Source organism: Aethalodelphis obliquidens, unplaced genomic scaffold, assembly GCF_003676395.1.
Source record: "Aethalodelphis obliquidens isolate GAN/ISIS:26980383/991018 unplaced genomic scaffold, ASM367639v1 scaffold50, whole genome shotgun sequence".
NCBI lineage: Eukaryota > Metazoa > Chordata > Mammalia > Artiodactyla > Delphinidae > Aethalodelphis > Aethalodelphis obliquidens.
This window is the reverse complement of record NW_020837994.1, coordinates 2193190-2219428: the sequence shown is the minus strand read 5'-3', so window position 1 is coordinate 2219428 and position 26239 is coordinate 2193190. Positions and strand designations below refer to the sequence as shown.

The window sequence follows — 26239 nt, the reverse complement described above, 5'->3', positions numbered from 1 at the left end:
CCATCAGAATAAAGCTCTTTATTCACCTTCCTTGTTTCAAAGAGTCATGGTAGTTCTTACAGTACAGAGAGCATTTCTGGCACGTGGTAGCACAGAACCAAGGCACGCTCAAACACGCTGAGCCCCAGCATCTCCCTGGAGGAGTGACAGTTACAGAAAACCCAATCAGGGACAGAGGGGACATGCCAGTGAAACGGGAACCCCAGGTCAAGGCTTGGCTTTAGACTTGGGCTGTGAACCTGGGACCTCCAGGCAGGACCAAGCTCAAGCCAGAGAGCAGCTCATTCCCAGGAAGTACCGTGACTGGCCTGGATACAGGCCCCCACAGAGAAGACTCATTTAGGACAAGTGCTCAGCAGGCTGAGAGTGCAAGCCACCGAGGGACACAACATGCTTCTCCCTTGGGGAAACTTGCCCTGGCCTCTCACTTAGCTCCAGAAGGCCAAGGGCCTTTGACTTCTTGTCCATTCAGCGTAACTTTACTGCTGTCTATTCTGTGCCAGGCCCTGTGCCGGGTGCAGAGGACAAAGAGAGGAATCAGACACAGTCCTTACTTTCAGGGACTTCAGAATATGAAAGAAAAATCATGTATTTATAAATAAGTCGTTGTGACTCAAGGTAAAAAGGATGCAGAAAGCAGTCAGACAAACTTGGCCCTCGAGGAGTTCACAGCCTAGCAGAGGCCTAGGCTAGGCAGCAACACGGACAATAACACAGGGCAGCCTGTGATAAGGACCAAAGAGAGGCTTAGGCCGTGTGCTCTGGCAGCACAGGAAAGGATGACACAGCCAGCGGATGACACAGTGGGGAAATTTCACAGCTTGGAGAAGACTGAGCAGCCTAATCTGGCCAAAGTGGAAGTAATGAATCCTACTGCCTCGGGGAGGGGATTGTGCAGCCTCCGGCTGACCTCTGTGGGTCCCTTGGGCTATCCAACAGGCAGGGTGCAAGGTCTCTTATCTGTGGATGCAACTGCATGACATCCTGTGGATATCTGAGGGGAGACTGGTGACCAGGAGGAACAGGTCCAAATAACGAGGGCCCATGGTAAAGGTTAGGAGCCTAGGAGTGAGTGAACCAGGACGGCCTCGGGGTCAAAGGACCACAGCCTACACAGTCCTCTCTTCATGCGCTAGATTAGCGACCTCCAGTCTGCTTTCCTCTTTTCTTCACAGCTGCCATCACCTGCCCTATCTTTTCCATTCTCCCAACCTGACAGTGGCTGAAATGGGCTCAGTTAGGGGACCAGTATCATGGTATAGGTCCCAGGGCCCTGAAGACCTTGGGTATCTGACACTAACAGAGTTGGAGCGCCTACAGCTGTTTTTGTTGGTCACCTGGCACAGAGACAGCTTAAAGTTACAGGGCTGGGTCGGAACTTGTCTGCAGCCTAACCTGTGCGGGCCTCTTTCCCTTCCCACACATTTCAGGGACTAGCTGCAGCCTGTTGTCATTTCTTCTTCACAGCGGCCACCACCTACACCATCTCTCCAGCCTGGGCTTCATGTCTGCACCCCTTTCTAACCCTTCCTAAAGGTGTTAGGACTCCTACCTGTTGTTCTTTTCCTTCACAGCTGCCATCACCCCTCTGTTCCTCTCTCTAATCCTCATTCCGGATTACCCCGTCCCCGATCCTCTTTTGTGGCTATTCGTGAAATATGCACATAGCCCCTGCGCCTACTAAGAGTTTCACTGCTAGGCACCAAAGAGAAGCAAACATGAAGCAAAGGGGAAGGAGAAAGAGGAGGGCAATTTAGAGATGGATGGACTTCTTACGAGAACTGGACATCTGTGGTCCACACTGGCATTTGACTGAGCTCCCTTCTTTGACTCCCTTCTTGGATGGCCCCAAAGAAGTCTTCGTATTCTCATTTTCTCCATCCTTTAGCTCTGGTTTTAGAACTTAGCCACGTTCCCTATTCCTGTCTATTTGGGGTATGGTGCCCATGACAGCTTTGCTGAACACGGAGTTCCCACTAGTCAGGAGGGGACTGCCCTTCAGTCCTCTCCCCTCCCCAGCTCCTCCCTGTATCACCCACTCCGCCCACTCCCAAAGCCCCATCCCCTCCACTTGCCAACTTGACAGAGGCCTTCTCTGATAGTGGCTTCAATATAAAGAAGTACAGATGAGTATTCATTATTTCACCCAACAACTGAAGGTCCTACAGGCCAGGCTAAATGTAAACACCCTTTAGTAGGCAATTAGAAGTCACAAATTATTTTCAACCAGGGAATGGCAATAGAAAGTATCTCACATTATGCCTAGACACTCAATTACAGAAATATTTAGATAAATGTATAAATGAGTGAATGCATGATCATAACTGTGTATTGGGAAGATAACTTTAGCAAATGTATGAGAGGCTAAGGGGATTTTTAAAAGCCCCTCTAAGCCCTGGGCTTAAGCCGTACACTAAAGTAGGTGAAGTTAATCTCTCCTTCCATCCTGTAGCACTCTCTGCCATCTGACTGGTATGACTGCAACCCCCAGCTTCCTAGGCTGTGTTCCATGACTAAGACTTGCTCTCCAGGGTCATTACTCAGCACGAAATATATTTACCTGATGCCTGTTTAAGGCATTATTCACCCAAAGTAGGGACAAAAAAAGATATCTCTCATGATAGAATATTTGTCGCAGTAACAGGCTCATGGGGGAAACAGTCAAAAGTAAGAGCGACCATCTGTTTTCGTCTGAGAGAACCAGCACGGGCAAAGTTCAGCCCCAAATCTATTAGACAAAGAGGCATCCCTACTTCCCCAAAAGTGATTCCAGTAGGTCTGAACAAATACGCCTGATTCAGAGCTTTGGGAGTCCAGAGACCTTCCTAATGGTGAAGACCTTCTCCATGGGTAAAGGAGTGGCTGGGCCAGGACAACATTCTGAGAAAAACAAACTGAGAAAGCCAGCAGTCTGGGCAAGCTCTGGGGCAGATGACTCCAGGCACAATGAGGATACAACTAAGATAATGACATCAGGAGCTACCATCACCCCAAGTTACAGCCCAACATCTACAACCTACCCTACCAGCTGCATTTATTTTCTTGACTTTTCTCCCTCTTCTAGCCCCATAAACTGTGAACTCCTTGAGGGCAGAGACTGTGGGAAGTTTTGTCCAATGCTTTAAAGTCCTAACCCATGTCCATTTCCCATCAAGAACTATCCTAATAAATGAACTTCAAGTTGATCCTTCATAGGAGTCATGCCATCAGAAACAATAAGTACCATCATCAAGGACCACTGACACTGAGCTTCTCATTTTCTCCCTAGGAGATAATGCTTTCTGGATAAGGGAAGGTTGAGTAGAGCTGCAAAGCTGGAGAAGGTAAGTGACCTCATGATTCTACTATTTTGCCCAATTCCTCTAGAACAGTGAGCCTGTAGAGCTCTGAGCATGATTAGAAGGATGTGTGTGTTTTGTTGTTAAAAACATAACAATCCACCCACATCTTCCTTTGTGCCATGACACCTGCTTGCAACCTCATACTTGGATGAGTGGCGAGTCATTTGAAAAGCTGAGTCCTCTGACTTCCATTTTGAGATAAGAGTCCTATATGCAGCCAGGACGTGCTGATCAGGGAGCATGCAGGCGCTCTGCCTTTCCTAGGGATGGGAAGAAGAGAAACCACAGACCCAATCCTCTCATTTTACAGATGGAGACCTGAGGCCCACAGAGTACAGGTGACATGCCCGAGGTCCCAAAGCAAGCCAGTGGAAAAGCCAGGACTGCATCATCGTCTCTCAACTCACACGTCAGTGCCCTCTCGACTGCAGTAGCTATGGCAACATTTTCATTTTGCTCTTTGGAGAAGTGAAGAAAGGTAGGGAGCAGAATATTACGTTTTTGGATTCTCTGCAGACTTCAGTAACCTCTGTTATCCTGGCCTCCACTGTCCAGGCTGTGGTTGCCTCCTATGGTAGCCCTTCGATGGGAAGTTGGGTCCTAAGCCAATCAGTTCTGAGTTGGCTCAGAGTTCCTACCAGGGCTGGTGCTGTCCCCTTGCACGTGGCTCAGGACCTCTCGGTCTGTAAACAGGCGGAAGGCAATCTGCTCACACTCCCGCTTGGTCCCACATTCAAACAAACACCCAAACAAGCCCTCCTCCTCCAGAGCAGCCAAATCAGAGTAGCCACAGGGCCCGCAGTGCAAGATCCAGGGACGGGACCAGCAGGCAGCCTCCAACGGGCTCTGGTTGAGGTAGATGCCTAGGTCGACCCTCCGGTTCTTACTGGTTGGGTGTGAGTACAAGAGCCATGATTCTGACAGGGTTCTAGCTTCTGGCTCTAGCCTCAGTGAGCTGTCCAGCAGATGGCTCTGCTGAATGGTAGGAGCATCTTTGCCAGCAGGGTGCTTGCACCCATTTGCGATCTCCAGGGACCGGAAACTCACCACACTGCCTTGGCAGCCATGAGGGGGCTCACAGAGCTGTTGGCTCAGAGCTGGTTTCTGAAAGCATTCACCATGGTCGGTGCTGAGAGCCTCCGCCCGGCACCTATTTGGTGTCCGGGCACTGCAATACAGCACAGCGTGGCCAGCCTTCCCAGTTACCTCTGCCACTTCGCACTCCACTGTCACCATGGGCTTAATAAGCCTGCCATGGTGCCATGTGGCTCCTAGGTCATCACTATAGATCATCAGGGAATGAGGCCTGGCTTTATATGGTAGCCGAAAGCAAAAGAACCGGTAAGGGATGTAGTAGGCGTATGCAGGGATGATCAGCCTCCCCGACTGCAGCTGGATGCCATGACCTGGGCCCACAGCAAACGTGGCCCAGTGCTCCACCTCTGGGCCAATGACCTCCTCGGTCAGGTCCCTCACCTCGCTCCATGAATAGCCAGCATCCTGACTGCAGATGAAGCAGAGGCGGGCAGCATTCCTGCCTGACACAATCTGTCGACGCTCAGTGACATGGCCCCGCACACAGATGAAGAATAGGTACACACGGCCACTCTTCTGCTCCCACACAGGACAGGGGTTCATGGTCCGATGCCCAGGTAATGTGGCTTCCATCAGTGGCTTCAGGGGTTCCCACTAGACAAGGGGAAGGGAGAAAGAGCAGGAGTGAAAGACTAATAGGAAGACATGAGGCTCATTAAAAGCATTAATACTGGGGACTTCTCTGACGGTCCAGTGGTTAAGAATCCGCCTTCCAATGCAGGAGATGCGGGTTCAATCCCTGGTCGGGGAACTAAGATCCCACATGCCGCGGGGCAACTGAGCCCGTGCGCCACAACAAAAGATGCTGCATGGAAAGATCCCGCAACAAAAGATCCTGCGTGCCTCAACTAAGACCCGATGCAGCCAGATATAAATAAATAAATAAATAAATAAATAAATAAAAAAGCATGAATACTTCTCAGAGATAAGAAATAAATGGTACTGAAATCTATAAAATCACGAAGGCCCAAGTGTTCACTGAATTCTCAAATATTATGGGATAACTTATCAGCTGCAAAGAGGCAATGCTAGGTATTGTACGTGCTGTCCCCTCTGTCTGGAACACTCTTCTGCACTTTGTCTACATGCCCAATTCATCATCCAAAACTCAACTCAAAGTCACCTCCTTTATGAAGCCTTGCATGAGGTTCCCTCCCCACCCTTACCAAAGGCAATCGGTTCCAGATCACCGCAATAAAGCGAGTGTCGCCATAAAGTGAGTCACATGGAATTTTTTGGGTAAATTTATATTTACACTAGGCTGTAGTCTATTAAGTGTGTAATAGCATTATGTCAAAAAAAATAAACAATGTACATACCTTAATTTAAAAATACTTTATTGCTAAAAAAATGCTAACCGCCATTCAGCAAGTTACAATCTTTCTGCTGGGGGAGGGTTTGAAATACCGCAAGAATTACCAATATGTGACACAGAGACTCAAAGTGAGCAAACGCTGTTGGAAAAATGGTGCCGACCTGCTTGATGCAAAGTTGCCACAAACCTTCAGTTTGTGAAAAACGCATTATCTGTGAAGCACAGTAAAGCAAAGTGCAATAAAATGAGGTATATCTGTAATTTTTTATGTGCCTGGCTCCCTTCCTAGAGTATGAGTCCTTTGAAGGTAAAAACCAAATTATTCTGATTTTGTATTGCCAGTGCCTAGCACATGATAGGAGCAAAATAAATATTTTTAAAAAGAAAGGACACCTCCCCCCCCAAAAAATAAAGAAAAAAAAAGAAAGGCCAACACATAGGAGTTTTAGGCAAATAAAGGGAAATTTAAGACAAAGATTTTTTTTCCTTCCTCTACTACCCCAGGAGGCAATTCATAACAACGTCATTAAAAACTCAAGCATGGAGTCAGAGACACCTAGTTCAAACCCCACCTTCACCACTCATCACGTGATCTTGGGCAAGTTACTCAATCTCACTTCACCTCCATTTCCTCATCAATTAAATGGAGGATGTAATAACATGCTCACAGAGGGGATGTAAGGATAAAATGAAATAATGCCTAATCAGACATACCACAAAGACCTAATTTCCTTAATATATTTTTAAAACAATATTAGAAATTGGTAAGAAAATTTCCAAAAACCCCAACAGAACTGGGCAAAGAGCAAGATCAGACAACTCAACAGAAAGAGAAGAAAAAATGAAAATGTGAAGGAAAAGGACTTCCAATTACAACAAACCAGGTAATTTGAACCAAACTTTCTACTGAGAACTAGGATAGATGAAAAAAAAATTAAGACAAAAACATCATTTGAAAGCACCAGAGAGCACACAAGGCCATGAAGAATTATAGGCCAAGAACTGAAAGTTCATTCAGAGCGGCTGATGTGGTATTTTGAGTACCTTTTCCCCTCAGGTATCTCTACTAATTCTCAAAGAGGTAACTGAAAAGCTGAGAAGCCAAGCGACTCATCTGACAGCCCTACAGGGCTAGTAGGACAAAAATTAGAGGCCCTGGTAAACCCACCAGGCTTTGAGTTGGAACCTTAAAGGGCTAAGTCCCAGAAGTGCAGGTGAAACTGGAGTAGACCAGCCCTCACAACCACCACTCTAGAAAACTGGCTGGCATTACCTACTAAAGTAGAATATAAACATACCCTATAATCCAGTAACACCATTTCTAGATATCAACCCAGCAAAAAGCATGCACATAGTACTGAAAAACACGTGCAGAATATTCAGAGCTGCAGTGTCTATACACATAATCACTAACCTGAATTGGCAACAACAGCAGAACGGATCAATTCATTGTGTATAGTCATACAATGGAAAATTATGTAACAATGAAAATGAACAAATAAAGCTGTATACAACAATCTGGATAAACCTCAAGAATACTGAACAAAAGAAGCCAAACATAAAGAGTCCATAGATTAAAACCAAGCAAAACTCTAGAGCTATAAATCAGGCTAGTAATTACCTTTGGGGAAGAAGAGAGGGGGAATGAGAAGCTTCTAAGGTGCTGGCAATATTCTATTTCTTGAGCTGAGTGTGAGTCCACAAGTGTTGACTTTGTCAATTCACAGAGCTGACATTTATGTGTTGTGCATTTGACAATTATGTTTTATGTTTTCTGTATCTGTTATCACTTTACATGAAAAACATTTTTAAGGTAGTATTAAGACTATATACTTAGACTTCTCTGGTGGTGCAACGGTTAAGAATCTGCCTGCCACCACAATGTAATAACTCTAATAGTTACATAACATAACTGTGGAGTTACAGAGTTCACTGAGATTGGTCATGTTGTTTGACTTCATTCATTTATTTATATAAAAAACATATATTGTCCACCTTTAACATAAAAGACACTGTGAAGGCTTCTCAAGATGTAATGTTTAGAATATATTAAAGTTACTCCATCTTTAGTCTAATGTTATAAATTAATTAACACAGAAAGTACAGTGTTATAATCAGTTGCCTCATATCCTGTCTGGAAAGGGGTTAAAAAAAGAATCCGCCTGCTAACACAGGGGACAAGGGTTTGAGCCCTGGGCCAGGAAGATACCACATGTTGTGGAGCAACTAAGCCCGTGTGCCACAACTACTGAGCCTTCACTCTAGAGCCTGTGAGCCACAACTACTGAGCCCGCATGCCACAACTACTGAAGCCCATGCACCTAAAGCCTGTGCTCTACAACAAGAAGCCACTGAAATGATAAGCCTGCGCACCGCAACGAAGAGTAGCCCCCGCTTGCTGCAACTAGAGAAAGCCCGCACGCAGCAACCAAGACCCAATGCAGCCAAAAATAAATTTTTAAAAAAATTTTTAAAAAAAGACTATATACTTGTACTTCGTTTCTGTATGAAGAAGCACTAGAAGGCTACGTAAGAAACAATAGTGACTGCCTATAAGAGGCAGAGGACTGGGAATGGGATGTATACACCTTTTTACAATGTTTTTTATTCTTCAGCAATATGAAAGTGTTAACTACCCAAAACAAAAAATAAGATTTTAAAAAATTAACTCCTGCATGAATGAGGAAAGCCTATTATTAAGCAATGCTCAGATCATAGAATCTCAGAGTTATAAGGACCTTGTGCTAACTCACATCCTACAGAAGATTCTCCTCTAAGTCTTGTGGATAAAGGCCATTCAGTCTCTCCTTGAACTGGTCTAGGGACAGGGAACTCACTATCTCTGGGGCAGCCCATTCTATACCAGAGTGCCTTGTACACTGTAAACACTTCAAACATCATGTGCCAAAGTCAACTTAATTATTGGGCAGAAGCCCACCTTCCTCCACCAAGCTCTCCCATATTGGCTACCTGATCAAAGATTGCTTCCTAAGTCCTCTCAAATGGTTTTCTTCCTCTCTGGAAACTATATGCATGAGAAGTCCACATTTCTGTCTGATCTGACTGCATTTTATTTATTTATTTATTTTTGCTGTGTTGGGTCTTCGTTTCTGTGCAAGGGCTTTCTCTAGTTGTGGCAAGCGGGAGCCACTCTTCATCGCGGTGCGCGGGCCTCTCACTATCGCGGCCTCTCTTGTTGCGGAGCATACGCTCCAGACGCGCAGGCTCAGTAGTTGTGGCTCACGGGCCTAGTTGCTCCGCGGCATGTGGGATCCTCCCAGTCCAGGGCTCGAACCCGTGTCCCCTGCATTAGCAGGCAGATTCTCAACCACTGCGCCACCAGGGAAGCCCCCTGACTGCATTTTAAACCAATGGAGGCAGGGACCTCAGTTCCTTGTGACTCTTGGGTAATCAAAACTCAGAAGGCCACCAGCAGGAAGGGGCAGCCAGGCCTGCCTTGAGAGGGAGAGAAAAGGCACCCACAGGGCTGACTCCAGAGCCTCGAAGACATCACCAGAGAGAGGAGATAAAGAAAGCACTGTGGATGTCAGAGAAGGAAAAGACCGTGTCTGGATATGGGAAATCCAGGGAGAAATCACCTTCTATTCTGCTCATCTTTAACACACCCACTTCAAGTATCAGCTTAGATGCCATGCCCTGCACGACAGCTTCTCTGATCCCAGCTGCATTTGAACTCCTAAGAAAACACCTCACTCTGCATAAACCTGCCTTGTGACACTTTGTGGATTCTGGGTGGGAGTTTTGGACAGTTACATCTGTGCACAGCTTTGTTTTCTCTCTACAATTTGGTTGTGCAAATTCTTCCCAAAGAGGGGTCAGAGTCTATCAACTTTTGTATGCCCCTCCCTGCACAACATCCCCTGACTTAATGCCTGGTACTTGGTAGGTGCTCAATAAATGTTGAAGAAAAAAGGAAGGGAAAGAGAAAGGAAGAAAGATGACAGAGGGAGAGAGGAATGGAGGAAAGTGGGAGGAAGGAAGAAGGGATGCAAGGAAGAAGGATCACAGAAGTGCTCTCAGATGGAAACAATACTCTATAAACAATGTATGGAGGCTCTTCTCCACGTTCCTCCAGTACGTGCCTCCTCTCCCTTCCAAGTGCCAATAAGAGGGTCTGGGGAGCAGATTTAATTTTCTATTGTCACCCTGGGGATAGTACCCCTGTGTCCTTAGCACCCTGTGGGGAAACCAACACTTCATGGATAGCACTGAATATGTGATCTGATGAGAAGTAACAGCTGCAAACTCATTTGGATGGTTAAGATTGCTCCGATCAACAACCTTGAGCAGGATCCAGGAAGATATAAGAAATCCATTCACACAGATACTCCCTTTAAGAACAGGAAGAAAAAAAAATTATTGGGCAGTCTAGTCATTGCGAAGTCAGAAGCTCAGCCATCCTTACTAGCTGAGAGGAGAAAATGAAATGGGCCAGATATGTCTAATATAAAGTTGACATGAAGCTGGAAAAAAATGTGAACAAAACATGAAAGCGTCAGAAGCCAAATGATCTCAACCAGGTGGAAGCAATAGCACACAAACAAGCTGAGGCTTGACAGAGATAAAACAAGTCTTGGGCTTAAAAATTTAGATGGAGAAATGTGATTAAAGAACAACAAATGTAATGGCCAACAAGCATATGAAAAGATACTGAACACTGCTAATAATTAGAGGAATGCAAATCAAAATCATAATGAAATCAGTTCATACCCATTAGGATGGCTACTATCAAAACCCCCCCACAAAACGAAGTAAGTGTTGGTGAGGATGTGGAGGAATACAAAATGGTGCAGTCACTGTGGAAAACAGTATGGAGGTTCCTCAAAATTTTTAAATATCAATAGAATTACCACATTATCCAGCAATTCAACTTCTAGGTCTATATCCAAAAGAATTCAAAGAACAGTCTTGAAGAGACATTTGCACACCCATGTTCACAATAGCCAAAAGGTGGGAGCAACTTAAGCGTCCATCAACCGATGAATGGATAAACAAAATGGATAAAGGAATGAATGGATAAACGAAATGGATAAATGAAATAACAGATTAACATACAATAAGAAGGAAATCCTGACATAATGCTATGACATGGATGAACCTTGAGGATGTTATACTTAGTAAATAAGCCAATCAGAAAAAGACAAAATATTGCATGATTCCACTTACATGAAGTATCTAATGTAATCAAATTCATAGAAACAAAGTACAATAGTAATTTCTAGGGGCTTGAGGTAAGGGAAATGAGTTGTTCAATGAGTATAAAGTTACAGTCATGCACTGATGAATAAGTTCTAGAGACCTGTTGCATAACGATGTAATACAGTTAACAATACTGCAATGTACACTTAAAATGGTTAAGATGGAAAGTTTTACATTAGGTGTATTTTACCACAATTAAAATTGTTTTAAAAAGAACAAAAAATGTGAAAAAGTCTTGGAGGTTTTAGTTGACCATCTACTTAACGTTTATGCAGCTACCAAAAAAGTAAATGTCGGACTTCCCTGGTGGGTCAGTGGTTAAGAATCCGCCTGCCAATGCAGGGGACATGGGTTTGAGCCCTGGTCCAGGAAGATCCCACATGCCACGGAGCAGCTAAGCCCGTGCGTCACAACTAATGAGCCTGCGCTCTAGAGCCCATGAGCCACAACTACTGAAGCCCATGTGCCTAGAGCCCATGCTCTGCAACAAGAGAAACCACCACAATGAGAAGCCCGCGAACCGCAACGAAGACTAGCTCCCCCGCTCACCACAACTAGAGAAAGCTGGCGCACAGCAATGAAGACCCAATGCAGCCAAAAATAAATAAATACGTAAATAAATTTAAGAAAAAAAAAAGTAAATGTCACTTTACCTTAGGCTATATTAAAAGGATACAAGGTGGTGGAGCTTCCCTGGTGGCGCAGTGGTTGAGAGTCCGCCTGCTGATGCAGGGGACACGGGTTTGCGCCCCAGTCCGGGAAGATACCACATGCCGCGAAGCGGCTGGGCCCGTGAGCCATGGCCGCTGAGCCTGTGCATCCGGAGCCTGTTCTCCGCAACGAAAGGCCACAACAGTGAGAGGCCCGCATACCGCAAAAAAAAAAAAAAAAAAAGGATACAAGGTGGGATAGCCACCTCACTGCTGAGCTGGTCAGTCTACCCCTAGGGTCCTAAGTTCAATTCTGAGTACCATATTTTGAAAAGACAGTGACATCCCACACCAGGTCCCAAGGACAGTAATCACAGTTTTCAAGGGACCAGAAACCAAATCAAGACTATGGTCTAAGCAGCTGCTAAAAGAACTGAAGCTGTTGAACCCAAAAAGTAGAAGACTCAGAGGGTGTGAATACCGTTTTCAGATACATCAAAGAGCAGTTCTCCAGAAAAGGGACTTTACCTAAACAATGTACAGAAGGTAGGACAAGACCAATGGGTAATTATAGAGAAGTACAGATCGTCTCATTCAAAAACAGTTGCTACAGGATTAAGTTCCTAATTTGAGGAGTTGTGTAAGTAGACCCTTAATAGAAGATGACTAATGTTGAGTTCCTACTATTATTAATTATATTTTGCAGACAATGAAACAGAGAAGAGTCAGGTATTCAAGTTCACAGCCAATAAATGATAGGTCTTGCCTGACTCCAAAGCCAGGCTCTTAACCATTAAGCTATTAGTAGCTACCAATGGAATACAGAAGATTTCTATATTGGGAAAGAGGTTGGGCTGATAATTCTTCTAACTTTAAGATACTACAATTAAGTAAATGAGAGAATTAATGTGAATAAAATAAAGAGAAGAGAGAATGAGTTAAAGTGGACACATTTGTGAATGTGTGTGACTACTGGGCAGTGAGGTTATGTAACAGGTACGGTCTGATAAAAAACGCTTAACCACCCAAATGTCTGTGACAGAAAGCAGAGCAACATAACCACAGGCATTGCCTGTCCTGGAGGAAACAAAAGAGCTAGAACTCCAAGTTGGGCTACAGGACACCTGGGATATAAACAGAGGTTTGACCCTGGGAAGCCATAAGAAAGACTTGTGACAAGGTGTAAGAGCAGGGAATGGAAATTCCCTGAAGTAAAAAACTTCCCTACAGGGAAATGTGAGTAAGTCATCAAAAGCAAAGACAGGGGTTGCCGGCAAGGGCCACCATCAGCAGAACAGCATTTGCACTGTAACAGCAAAACAAGGCATCCCTATGGACATGAAGTTTTAATGGTGAGGTTTCTGTGAGTAGAAAAGCAGAGCAGGTTAGAGGGATTAAAGTACCTCTTATAAAAAATGTATGTATGTGTGTAACTCTCAAACCCATTGTCTCACCTCATCCTCACTTCAGCAATCTCTGAGAGATAAAAGGCAACAATGAGAAAAATGGGATCTGAAGTAACCCTGTAGTTCATAGGCCCAAGAGCAGCAACCATTCTCTCCCCCATAAAAACACAGTAAACATGTGCTACTTAGTGACAAGGGCACCAAACCCATTTCTGCCTCTTATTAGGTGTGTGCCTAAGGCAAGTCACTTTACTTCCGAGCTCCAGTTTCCTGTTGTAAAACGGGCCTCATAATATTTACCTCACATAAAGCACAGGGGAGAGGAAGAGCAGGAAGGGGAAGAGAAGCGGGAGTATGGGTGTTGTCATCCTCCCCCGCATCTCCTGGTAGCTGTGGGCGTGAACGAGCCACCTACCTGTTGGAGCACCAGGATCCCTCATCAGCAAAACTGGATTAACAATGCTTACTTCTTTCGATGACTTATGAGGATAAAGGAGAATGTGAATGAAAAGCACACCACATGTTGGCCAAACTGAACAAACTATGGAGGCCTCTAGTCAGAGACTGAGTTGGAAGCCTGCTTTTACTGCTTTATTATAGCTGTGTGACCTTGAGCAAATAGCAACCTCTCTGAGCCTCAGTTTCCTCATCTGTAAAATGTGACTGACAATAGTTCCTACATCACAGAATGGCTGTGAGATTCAGTGTGCCCCTGGCACACAGTAAGTACTCAGTAACTGAAAGCATTGCTGTTACTGCTTTTTTTCCTCCTCAGCTCTGACACAAGGCTTTTCTTGCATTGATGGGAAAAGACACAGACACTGACATACGCAGAGCAGTGTAGAAACTGAGGCCCAGGCTCAGATCTGGGATAAGGAGTCACCTGTACTGAGTGCCCAGTCCTCAACCCTCGCCTCAGCACCAGGTGGAGAGCATCCTCATCCCTGATCGAGGAGCGCTTCTCTGCAAAGGCCAGGAAAGTGTGGGTAGGGGGCACATAGAGCAAGGCTGGGATCCGGTAGGTGACCCCTCTCTCGTCCTCCTGCTGGAACAGAGGGCTGTTGAAGGAGCACGATGTCATTTCTTCCATGACCTCTGCAAGGATAGGAGGCAGATAAACGTGTGTCCACATTCAAATGCTGGCTTGTATACAAGTTCTGCTCTATCATTCCATTTCTGGAGATCACTGGGAGGCAAAGATGTACTCAAATGTTTATTTTTTTATACAAAAGTAACATCATGATCTCAATAGTACAAAGCATAAAATAGGCACTCTCATTTAACAGGTCTATCCTCCAGACTCTGTGGGAATCCTATGCAGCCTGTGTCAAGTGTCTCTCCAGAGAGATTCTGTATGTGCTTCTGCCGAGCATTCAGAGGTATTACCAGTCCGGATGGTTTCTAATGTCAATTTCTTGGCGTGGAGTTTTTAGGCCATTCAGGTAATATAAACATAAACCCAAATCCATATGAGGGAATGGCTGTGGTTAAGAATTCTCCAGGCAGGTAGATGCGGATGATGTGTGCAAATTGGTCTCAAGTGATTCTGAAGAAATATTAGACACACACACTTATGTATATGTGCATGTATGTATGTATGTATGTATGTATGCATGAAGAGACAAGGACAGAGACAGAGAGAGACAGAGACATGGAGGAAATGATATAGCAAATGGGGTAAAATGTTACAAATTGGTAAGTCTGTATGAAAGTTATATGGGAATCTTTGTCCTGTTTTTTTTTTTTTTTTTTTTGCGGTACGCGGGCCTCTCACCGTTGTGGAGCACAGGCTCCGGACGCGCAGGCTCGGCGGCCATGGCTCAGGGGCCCAGCCCCTCCGCGGCATGCGGGATCTTCCCGGACTGGGGCATGAACTCGTGTCCCCTGCATCGGCAGGTGGACTCTCAACCACTGCGCCACCAGGGAAGCCCTTGCTTTTTTTAAATAAATTTATTTATTTATTAAAAAAAAAAGAATTCTCTAGGCAAACTTTCCCCTTCTATTGGAGCCTAGAAGAGGCAATCTTCTTTGTCATCTCTGTCAGTAGTAAGATTTCTTTTTCCTTCTCCATTTGATCAGAGGATACAGATTTTCAAGGCATCTAGCTTCATGCGGGGATCTCACTTCCAACCAGAGTCAAACCCTGGTGGGCTCATAGTTTCATTCACTGTAACAGCAGGTATATTAAAGCCCAAGCTTCTAGGTAAGTGGGACATGCAAACATCTAGGGCAGCTGAGGTCAGGTAAAGGGGCTAACTTCTCCAGTTTTCAGTTTACTCTTGGTTTTTAGGCCTGGGGATTTCTCTTACTTTCTTGCAAATTCAGTTATAAAAGACTTTGCTATATTTATCCACCATTTTATAGGTTAGCTAGCCTGCCATAATGCTGAAAATGGACATCTCTAGGTACATTTCTCAAAGAAAATCAGGTGTTCAACTTTTCAGAGGCCCAAAAAGGGAATCCAATCAGACAGACAGAACCAAGCTTAGAATTATTATATTTTCTCTCACCACCTGTCATCCAAGCTCTGTCTTCCAAATCACTTGTAAAAATAATCAGGCTGTGAAAATGAGGCCCATAAGGCCTTACTCATTTATTTAATAAATATTTCTGAGTGCCCACTCAGAAAGTTAGACCATAAGGTAGGTGCTGAGGAGACAAAGGAATCAGAGGTCCCTGCCCTCAAGAAACCCACATCCAGGTGAGCGAAACAGACATATACATAGACAATTACAATATCATGCAGTAAGTGCTGCTTTAGAGGTCAACATGAGAGCATGCAGGAAAACAGAAAAGGGCAACTGTCTAGATGAAGGCAGCAGCGGTGGAGTTTTAGAGGGGTAATAAGCCATGGGATCTCCTGTCTCACATCCTTATACTCTGGGCCTGGAACATTCAGATAGGCAGACCTCACTCCCTCACCTTTAGCTCTATTCAAACATCATCCAATCAGTGAGGTCTTCCCTGACAGCTCCCTTGCCCCTCTCTATCCCATTTTCCTGCTCTATTCTCCATGCCACTTACCATCACCCGTATATTATACTTATTTAATATACCCCACAGAATAGAAATTCCATGAAGGGCAGGGATATGTCTGTTTTATTCCCTGATATGCCTCTACACCTAGAACCTTGTCTGGTAATTCACAGGCACTTGACAAATATTCATTGAATGATTGAATGAATGGGTGAGCTGGATCTTAAAGGATGAACAGTGGGTTATAGCCAACTGAAGGGTGAAAAGGAGAAGGGCAGAGGGAGTGGATGTAAAAGCCTAAAGGTCACAGAAAACACAGTGAGCTGTGGGGACTCGCAGTAATCCAGCAGACTACAGTGGAGTGCAAAAGCTGTGAGCAAAGGTAGGACTGAAGGGGTCAGGTGAGTGCAAATCCTGGGAGGCTTTGATACCTTATTAAGGTGTTTATTCCCACAGGTAGGGAGCCACTCTACAGTGTTTGGCAGAGGAATGTCAAGATCAAGTATGCATTTAAGACCTCTCTCTCAGGTAGCCTTCGGGGCAATGAACTGAAGGGGAAAGTTGTACTGCTTTGGGCTACAGCCTCATAGTGTCAATCAAGACAAGCTTTGTCATTGACAGCATATGAATGATTTATTTAGCATATGAATTCATTTAGCATATGAGTAATTCATTTCACTAGTTCCTAACCTAAAGCGAGAAGAATCACAGCTCACTATCTGAGGGGGTGGGGAGGTGGCCTCCTGAGTCCGGAAGAAAAGCCTCCCCTCATTCCAATTCTGGGCTCTCAGTTGTCTTCCTTACACCATACGTGAGCACACCTCTCTCCCCAATTCAGGCTCTCCTGCCAGAGGGTCAGGCTTTCTTCTAAGTAAAGATCTGCCCCTGGGCCAAGCTAGTGTAATGGTTTAGAACATAAGGTGTGGACCAGGCCAGGACTGCATGAACTTGGGCATGTTATTTAACTTCTCTATGCTTCTGGATCCTCATTTATAAGATTCAGTAGAATGAGTGAAAGAATTAAGTTAAAAAGTTTAAGTGTCTGTTACAGGGCCCATGACACAGTATGAGCTCAATATAGGACAGTTACTATTTTTAGACTGTCAATCACTACATATTCTAGTTTTACTCCTTGAAACCTGTGGATGATGATGATGATAACGACAACCACAATTACAACTCCCCTTCTTAAAAGTATCTGAATCCCTCTGCACCTCTGGGAGAGGTCATATTTTAAACTCTTATAAGATATATAAGTTAATATCAATACTATTAATCATCAGCCAACACATGATTATTGGTTAACACCAAAACAGGATGTCTCTGGGTGGTAAGAAGAATGAAACACAGAATAAGCATGGGAATGGACAGGGAGGACTAGGAAAAAAGAAAAGGAGAGGAAGTGAAGAGAGCACGTAAGGAGAAGCACAAGTTCTTACTGCGTGACCTTGTGCTAGTCAGTTAATCTCTCTAGGTCTTGGATTCCTTGCTTATAAAATGTGGATGACAATAATACCTACCTAAGATGACTGAATGAAGAACCACTCAAAAATGTTTTATAAACTTTAAAGCACTATGTAAGTAAAAGTATTATAAATTCAGATGTCTTCACAATTTCACTTATGGCTTTGCTATCACTGTAACAATTAGAGTCCCTATCATTACTTTTCATTAATTATGCTGATCATGTTGATGACAGTGGTAACACAGGTGGTGACTCTGGCATTGATACCCAAACTGTTTTGCACAAACCATAAGCCGGGAGCTAGGGATAGAGAAGAATCAGATACAGTTCTGCTCTGGAGTTGTTCATTTTAGCAGAGGACTCAACGTGATTAACTGCCGCTCCATATAATCACCTTTCAATCAAGCCCTCCCTGCTCTCTCACTGGAACAAAGTATAGTGTAGCATGGACTTTGGAGACTGACTTGGCTTTGACACTAGCAAGTCAAATTCACCTCTGAACCTCAGTTTCCTCACTTGTAATGGAGATAATATCACCTATTTCTCAAGCTTTCTCAAGTGTAACTCCGCAGACTCCAATTAATCCAGAGCACCAAGCAGCCTCCAGTGAACCCCAGAAGGAGGCCTTTCTTTATTCACCCCTAACTATTAATACTTAAGGAGCACCCATCACACGTCAGGCCTTTGAAGATCCTGTGGTCCAAACCCTTCTCATGGTACACATGGGAAAACTCAGGCCCACAGAGGGGAATAAACTCCTCTAAGGCCACTCAATGAGTCAGTAACAAAACCCGGACCAAGGCCCAAGTCTCCTAAGTTTCAGCTCAGGGCTCTCTGCTGCCCACAGACCCCCTTTAGTAAGAAGGGTTTTCCCAGTCTCAGATCCCTTTCATCTCTAAATAAGTTTGGCTTCTGTCGAAGGAAAACAAAAACAGACCTAGCCAAAAATACTTTCTGGCTCTGTCTGAGACCCTAGCCAACTGGGGTGTGTCTGACCCAATATTCCCCGCAGACTGGATTCCCTAAGCCCAGAAAGTGCTGCCAAACCTGTCCCCAGAGTCACAGCACCCCACGTTTTGGGGGCTCTCCAGTCTCCCAGCCCCACTCACCTGAGCGGGACCCCGGCTCCTCCATCTCTCTTGGGGTAGGTCTGGGCGCGGGGTCAAGCCCTCACGTCTCGGACACTGAAGCCTGGGAGAATGACCAACGCTGGGGAGACAGGAAAGGGACTGCGGACGCGGACACAAACCACGAAAAGTAAAGAAGCAGGCCGACAGAGACCTCGAGAGGCCGGCAGCGGGGCTGACAGACCCAAGACACCGAGAAGAGCAGGTAGGAAAGCCGGTCCCGGACGCGCAGAGGCCGCAGCCCGCCTAAGGTTGGAACAGGCCGTAGGCTGCGGCGGGGAGTTAGCCCCGCCCCCTCGGGCCATTTCAAACAAAGCCCCACCCCTCTCCTGCCGCCGCCCGGTCCCTTCGCGGCCCAGGCTGGGATATCCCTCCTCTCTCCGGGCCCCAGTCCCGACCCAGCCGTGCCTTAGGATTTGCCCCTTCCTCTTCCACCCCACGACCACGACCCCCTCCAATGGCTGCGCAGCTCCCTGGCTCCGCCCCTCACCCCTCCATTCCGCTCCTCTGTCTTCAGTCCCGTTTTCCCACGCTCGCACCTATTGGTTGCCGGTCTGTTGGTATCACCCTTAAAACTTCCCTGGACAGCTTGAGTGTGGAGCGAAGGTTCCGGGCCTCAGAGGGGACTCAACTAAAAGGTCCAGAGATTCAGAGCATTGGGCAACCCACCCTTAAGAAAATAAAAATTATATTTATATGTGTTATTTTATATATGTATATATTTTTTGAGAAAATAATAGTATTAGGTTACGACCCGCTGAATAAGATAAAAACCCACAAGTCCACATCGATATGCACAATTGAATAAATATTATAAACAGGGGAGAAAGGAAAGCTCTTCCTATAGTAGAATTCCAATTTATGAAAGTAGTCCATGCACAGGCTATTTGAACATATTACGGTTTATGCTAAACACCTGCTTTCCTTCTGAGAGTCTGGAATTTTGAAACATGCTGGGAAGAGAGTGCCCACGTGGCCAATAAAAACTGTGGGTGCTGAGTCTCTAATGGGTTCTCTAGACAGAAACATGGCACACATGCTGCATTTGTGCTGGGGGAAAGTGTGTGCTTAGTGTGATCTCTCATGAGAGGGAGAGAGCATAAGAAAGCCTATACATGGATGCTTTCAGACTCAGCCTGCAGTCCTTTTCTCTGATGATCCAGTGTGTGTCCATACTAAATACATTGCTGTAATCAGTCTTAGCCATGAGTACAACTATAGCCTAGTGCTGAAACCGTGTAACTCCAACTGGGACTTGAACCCACCGGCCGGGACTCAAACCCAGCCAAAATCCAGATTGGGACTTGAACCCATGGTCTTTTAACTGAGATCACACACCTGGTCTCAGGACTTAATGAAGCCCAGGTTCTTGATGTCTCATCGCAGAAAGATTTCAGTGAGAGACAAAGTCAGAGGTAAGACGTGGATTTATTTGGAGAGAAACACACTTCACAGAGTGTGGGCCATCTCAGAAGGCGAGAGCAGCCCCAGGGTATGGGGTTGTCAGTTTTTATAGAGGTGGGTGATTGCATAGGCTAATGAGTGGGAGGAGTATTCCAGCTATTTGGGAGAAGGGGCGGGGATTTCTAGGAATCAGGCCACTGCCTAATTTTTTACCTTTATGGTCAGCCTTGGAACTATCATGGCGCCTGTAGGTGTGTCATTTAGCTTGCTTATGTGTTACAAAGAGCATATACTGAGGGTATAGTGGAAGTTGACTCATCTGCCACCTTGGACCTATTTGGTTCTAATCAGTTTATGTTGTGTCCTCGGGTTATGTCATTCTTTTAAAGGTTGTGCCCTGCCCCCTTCCCTCCTGTTTCAGTCCTGTGAGTACTTCTAGCAAATCTCTGAATCTAGGGCTGAATCTGAATCTTGGGAATGCTCAACCAAATACAATATATAAAGTTTTAAAACATGTAAAATAATAATACTATGTATTGTTAGTGGACACATGTGTGAAGAAAATGCAAAGGAATAAGAAACAGCAAATTCAGGATCATAGTCATTTCTGAGAGTGCAGGAAGTAGGGTGTGATTAAGAAAACCCAAGGGACTTCAATTGTATCGGTAACATATATTTTTTAAAGGTGGCAGTGGGTTCATGGGTGTTCACTTTATTATTCTTTAAGCCTTATTATTTGTCTAAAATATTTCATTTTTAAAGATTGGTTCATACAAAGTCCTAGGGTTTTTCACCAGACCTCTCCAAGCACACAATCACCAACTTGGATCACCAAGTCAATTTTAGAAAAATATCTAGAGCTAATGCCAAGTCTCTCTCAGTTCTTTGCTGGTCTCAGTCTAATGCCTGAGGCAGTGAAATTTAGTAGCAATCTCTATATTTGGAGGTGAAGCGATCTTGACTCCAATCCTGACTTCCCACTTCCTAGCTGAGTAAGCTTGGCAAGTTGTTTAACTTCTGTGCCTCAGGTTCCTCATCTGTAAAGAGGGCACACTTGGCCCCACTCCTCATCCACAGCTCAGATCAAATACATTTCATTTCCTGTATAAGGACCTTCCAGGCCTCCATGCTAAACAGTTATTCCTCTTCTGGCCTCCACAGCACTTTGTACAGATGGCTTCTGATGAATTTTCTGAGTTTGCCACTTCATCGGCTACTCTGATTAATCTGATAGAGATGGAACCAAATCTATTCTAATGGTCTCATACAGCATTTAATTAAGGATACTATCCAAGTATACATCCAAGCAACAGGATGAGACCAATCTGCAGAATTGACCTCAACCACAACTAAGGGCCTGGACCCAACCAGCTGGAAAAACAACAACCGAAAAACCAACCATAAGCCATTAAGATCTATCTTGGAAAGCCAGGTGGTATTCTCTAGTTTATGCATTGACCTGTACCCTGCCTGAGGCATTAATCCAAGTACAGCAGGTTATATTAGCCATTGCAGACTTTGCCTTGGCTCACAAGGAAGTCAAGAACAATTCTATCATTCATAACCACAGTGGCCAGTGAGTTGAAGTTCACCTGAATGCCTTCCAGGGCTGAGGTATATTATTGATGGCTTCAGCTAAAGTCGGGAACGAATTTCATATCAACATTTCTAATAGGACGAGTCTCAAGATAGGGATAACCTCCTGCAGACGTGCATAAATGAATAGGTCACTCCTCCAGGAAGGTCCCCTGTGTAACCAAGGGTAGCCTCATGTTGGAGCCATCTCCACAGTCATCTGAAGGCTACATGATCTGCTGGTGGTGCTTCCTTAAACGCTTGAAGGTTGATCATGACCCTCCCTATGGTGCAAGACACCATGTTTTCAGGGAGGAAGGCAAGTTAATGCCTGGCTTCCACAAAGGAAGTATAGTCCTGGGGACATATATGATGTCCCTGTTTACAACTGCTGGGGCCTCCCAAGTGGGATCTACATCATTCAGGGGACACAGATTGACAATGTCCCTAATGTAAACCTCTTGCCCACCTGGTAGGCCTCAGAGTTCCCAGTTCATTTATTTATTTAATTTTATTTATTTTTGGCTGCATTGGGTCTTCATTGCTGCATGTGGGCTTTCTCTAGTTGTGGCAAGCGGGAGCTACTCTTCGTTGCGGTGCGCAGGCTTCTCATTGTGGTGGCTTCTCTTATTGCAGAGCACGGGCTCTAGGCACGGAGGCTTCAGTAGTTATGGTTCATGGGCCCTAGAGCACGTGGGCTTCAGCAGTTGAGGCGCGCGGGCTCAGTAGTCACGGCTTGCAGGCTCTAGAGCACAGGTTCAGTAGTTGTGGCACACAGGCTTAGTTGCTCCATGGCATGTGGGATCTTCCCGGACCAGGGATCGAACCTGTGTCCCCTGCGTTGGCAGGCGGATTCTTAACCACTGCACCACCAGGGAAGTCCCTCCCAGTTCATCTAGAATCATTGAAACCAGTCCTTATTTTTGGAAAGACTGCCTGATAGGTTAGTCCAACCTATCCCATGCATCCACACCACAAGTCAGGTAGCATCTGTCCATTCCACAGGATGACTGAGCAATAGCTACAAGAATGAGGGTGAGGGACACATGTCTAGAGCCTGTGACATGTGTTTTTCATGAGACTATAGGAGCTGAAAGTACACCTGATGTTTCTGATAAGACTTCTCCGTAGGTTAAAAGGAATGGTTAAAAGGAATCAAACTGTGGTCACAGCCATCTTGTGGGGGACAGCAAACCTAGCAGTTAGTTGAGTTTAAGGAGCTTGCAGTAGTTTGAGATAGTTGTACTAGGCCATTTTCCTTTGAGAGGAAGGCTCCAGGGTTGACTCTTTTTCCAAATGTTATGATCTAGGACTATGTCAAAGCAACAAGAGAATCCAGGTGGCTGAACCAAAATTAAATGTGAAGACTCTAGGCCTCCTTCTGGCTTAGCTGTCACCCGGGGGATGTAGCACCGAGGCTGGCCTGCAAATGCTATTAGGGCAAAGAAACATCATGCCCAACAATGGTCAGGGCATATACTAAATTTTCAAAATAAATGTGTACAACAATCCCCAACCCTTCTCATTCTAATCATTACTCAGTAAACAGCTGTGATAGTTAACTGTATGTGTCAGCTTGCCTGGGACAGATATTTTGTGTCAATTTAACTGGGATAGTGCCCAGATATTTGGTTAGGCATTATTCTAGGTATGTCTGAGGGTATTTCTGGAAGAGATTCCTATTTGAATCCGTAGACTCAGTAAAGCAGACTGCCCTCCCCGATGTAGGTGGGCCTTATCCAATCTGTTGGAGGCCTGAATAGAACAAGAGTTGGGGTAAGGGAGAATTTACTTTCTCGGCCTGACTGCTTTCAAGCTAGGACATCAGTCTTCTTCTGCTTCTGGAATGGAGCTTACACCATTGGTTCTCCTGGTTCTCAGGCCGTTGAATTCATACTGGAACTACACCAGCAGCTCTCCTGGGTCTCCAGCTTACAGACAGAAGATCATGGGACTTCTCAGCCTCCATAATCATGTGAGCCAATTCCTTATAATACATCTCTTTACATATACACAAACATATCCTATTAGTTCTGTTTCTCTGGAGAACCCTAATACAGCAGTAAAGAGGAAGTGATTGATCTGGGGACAGCCACATTCAGTGACCACACCGCCTTACCAAGATGTATTGACTAGAATGAGAAGAGAGGTAGAATCAGAAATGTTTTGAGTACATTTTTTGAGTAGGCTGTTCCAACACTCAACAACACTATAAGCTTGTGGATGAAAGAGTGGAAGGTCCATCAAATACCTTGACTATTAGCCCACTATTGGGTGACTTTTGCAATAAAAGGTGTACCATAGTCAGACTGCATATAGACAAGAAAAACATAAAGCAGATTGGTTTCAAGACCAAAAATAGTGTGGTTGGAGTTAGTGGATTGGACTAGAACAACCCTGTAACCTGAAAAAGTGTCAAGAGTGGTGAGGCACTACTGGTAATCAGCCAGGAGTGGGTGGAGGCCATGCCCTGTGCTAGGTAGCCTCACTCATGGCTAGACAAACAGGAGTCACAAGTGTGGTATGCAGTGGTAGCCTCTGCCTCAGAAGCATAAGCCATTTAACTTTGTGCCAAGGCTGTGACGATGCATGTAATGCCATGTCTGGTGCGATGATGGATCCATTGGCAGCTTGACTGTAGTTGGCCCCCACTGAATAGGCCCCCACATAAATGACCCAGACAGTTCAATTAATAGCTGTAATTCATTTCTATCTTGGGGCCCCAAAGAAGAGTATCTTTGACAGTCTGTAATCTTCCAAGTGACACACCAGAAGACCAGGCCTTTGGCAACAGCCAAGAGTCAGTGAAAATATAACCTGTCTGGTCCCCAGTAATACTGTCTAGGGTAAGAGTGACAGTTTTCAATTCAGCCCTTTGTGCTGATCAAGCCCTTACTGTAGTCAGTCTTCCAGAATTGTCACTGGACACCAACAGCTTTCAACTTAACTGCAACATCAGTGAATCAGGCCCAGGAATTTGATTGGAGAAATGCCTTTGGATCAAGGACCCCAGTGAGTCAGTAGTTTTACTTTAGGCAGCCAGGTGGGGGCTACATTTCCTCCGAGGGAGTAGCTGTCACTTTTTCATGTAAAACTAAGATGGTGAGGCTGGCTGCGTCCCAGAACATGCCATTTCCTCTTGACTAGGGGACTGCTGGGCTCCTTTTTTTTTTTTTTTGTCTGTGTTGGGTCTTCGTTGCTGTGCATGGGCTTCTCATTGCGGTGGCTTCTCTTGTTGCAGAGCACGGGCTCTAGGCATGTGGGCTTCAGTAGTTGTGGCACACAGCTCAGTAGTTGTGGCTTGTGGGCTCTAGGGCACAGGCGCATCAGTTGTGGTGCACGGGCTTAGTTGCTCTGCGGCAGGTGGAATCTTCCCAGACCAGGGCTCGATCCTGTGTCCCCTGCACTGGCAGGCGGATTCTCAACCACTGCGCCACCAGGGAAGCCCCTGGGCTCCTTTTTGTTAGTTGTCAAATCTGAGTTAATATGGCCCAAAATGGGGATGTTAGGCCAGAGCTGTGAGGCTTCTATTCGTCAGGTGTTTAGTTTCAGCAGTAGCTCTGTAGTAGCCTAACAGCTGTCCACCTTTTTAAAAGGAGGCACTTGGTGCCTGCAAAGTACACTGCTGTGCTGGGAAATGGCCTGAGTACTCCAGCAGTCACCAGGTTTTCAACTAAATCTGCGGCTTTCATCTTTCCTCTTAGAATTCTATATTATTTTTGTTAGACTACCCAAGAGGAGACAGGGGTCCCTTCTCTCTATGCAGTAGTAGCCGCAGAATGGGAGACTTAAGAGCATTCACAGTTCAATCAAATGTCCAGTTGCTCTCAATAACACATTGATGCGAAAGCCACAAAACATTAGTACATTGAATCCGTTTAGAGGCTCCCTCTACAGGTCGTTTTAATTTTCCTTTCCCGTTGCAAACTGCGTCCAAACCTCACCAGCTGAATTCAGGTACTTTCCCCCCCATCACGGGAACCCAAACCAAGTAGTTTAAAATAGGTATGTTGCAGGCCACAGCCACAGCCACCAAGAGACTCTGCTCTCTCCCAGCCAAGAGTGTGGGGACATCACAGGAGTGGGAGAGGCTAACCTACAGGCTGGGTCCGTGAGAAGAACTTTGCTCCTGACTCCTCCTCCAGGGTCAGTGCTGCCTCTTCCCTTGTGTACCTCTTGGCTCCGATAAGCACCTGCAGCTCAGGGACTGTTATTTTGGGGTTTTTTGCCCCCCTGTACACCACTGTGCATCTGCCTCACAGTCCTTGGCACTTTTGACCATTCCTGTGCCCAGGGCTCCCTGTCCCCATGGGGCGAAGGAGGATGGTGACTTACTTATATTCAACAGAGCTAGAAAAGAGGAATCCCTCCCCTCCTCAAAGATCCCCCAGCATACACAGCTTCTTTCCTTAAAGTAGGAGAGGGAGCAAGAGGGATCAGGTCATGTACTTACGTTTGCTTCAAGTGGTTACCTGCTTGGACTCCTAATGGTTTGGGTCCACTCAAAGCTCTACATCCTTATCGCTGACACCACTTATTTCACCTTTGGGGAAGCCTTTACTCATCAGTCAGCCATACTGCCTTCAGCTGGGGCCACAGGCTTGCTGCCTCATTGTCAAAACATCCTTTCCTCCTCCTGCCCCAAAGAGAATGAGCAACAACCTA

General features: G+C 45.4%; 1 protein-coding gene across 4 annotated transcripts; it reads right to left on the bottom strand.

The window, feature by feature from the left end:
• Positions 1–26239, bottom strand: NEU3 (neuraminidase 3). Of its 4 annotated transcripts, XM_027083396.1 has the most exons (4): positions 26047–26239; positions 18578–19265; positions 13911–14122; positions 1–5030 (listed from the first exon to the last, which is right to left on the bottom strand). In XM_027083396.1, the coding sequence occupies exons 2-4, from the start codon at positions 18600–18602 to the stop codon at positions 3951–3953; spliced, it is 1317 nt and encodes a 438-aa protein (XP_026939197.1). In that variant the 5' UTR covers positions 18603–19265; positions 26047–26239; the 3' UTR covers positions 1–3950. The 4 variants fall into 4 exon arrangements, with proteins under 4 accessions (XP_026939197.1, XP_026939198.1, XP_026939200.1 ...); XM_027083397.1 differs by lacking the exon at positions 13911–14122 and having other exon boundaries at positions 26047–26238; XM_027083399.1 differs by lacking the exons at positions 18578–19265; positions 26047–26239 and adding an exon at positions 13443–13506 and having other exon boundaries at positions 13911–14023.

Bases quoted from the DNA above. Each gene is read 5' to 3' on its own strand.
- NEU3 (XM_027083396.1), bottom strand. From the start codon at position 18,602: ATGGAGGAGCCGGGGTCCCGCTCAG. The intron at 14,123-18,577 runs GTGAGTGGGGCT...CTATCCTTGCAG, and splicing joins GGAGCCGGGGTCCCGCTCAG to AGGTCATGGAAGAAATGACA. The intron at 5,031-13,910 runs GTGACTCCTTAT...CCCCTTGTCTAG, and splicing joins GGACTGGGCACTCAGTACAG to TGGGAACCCCTGAAGCCACT.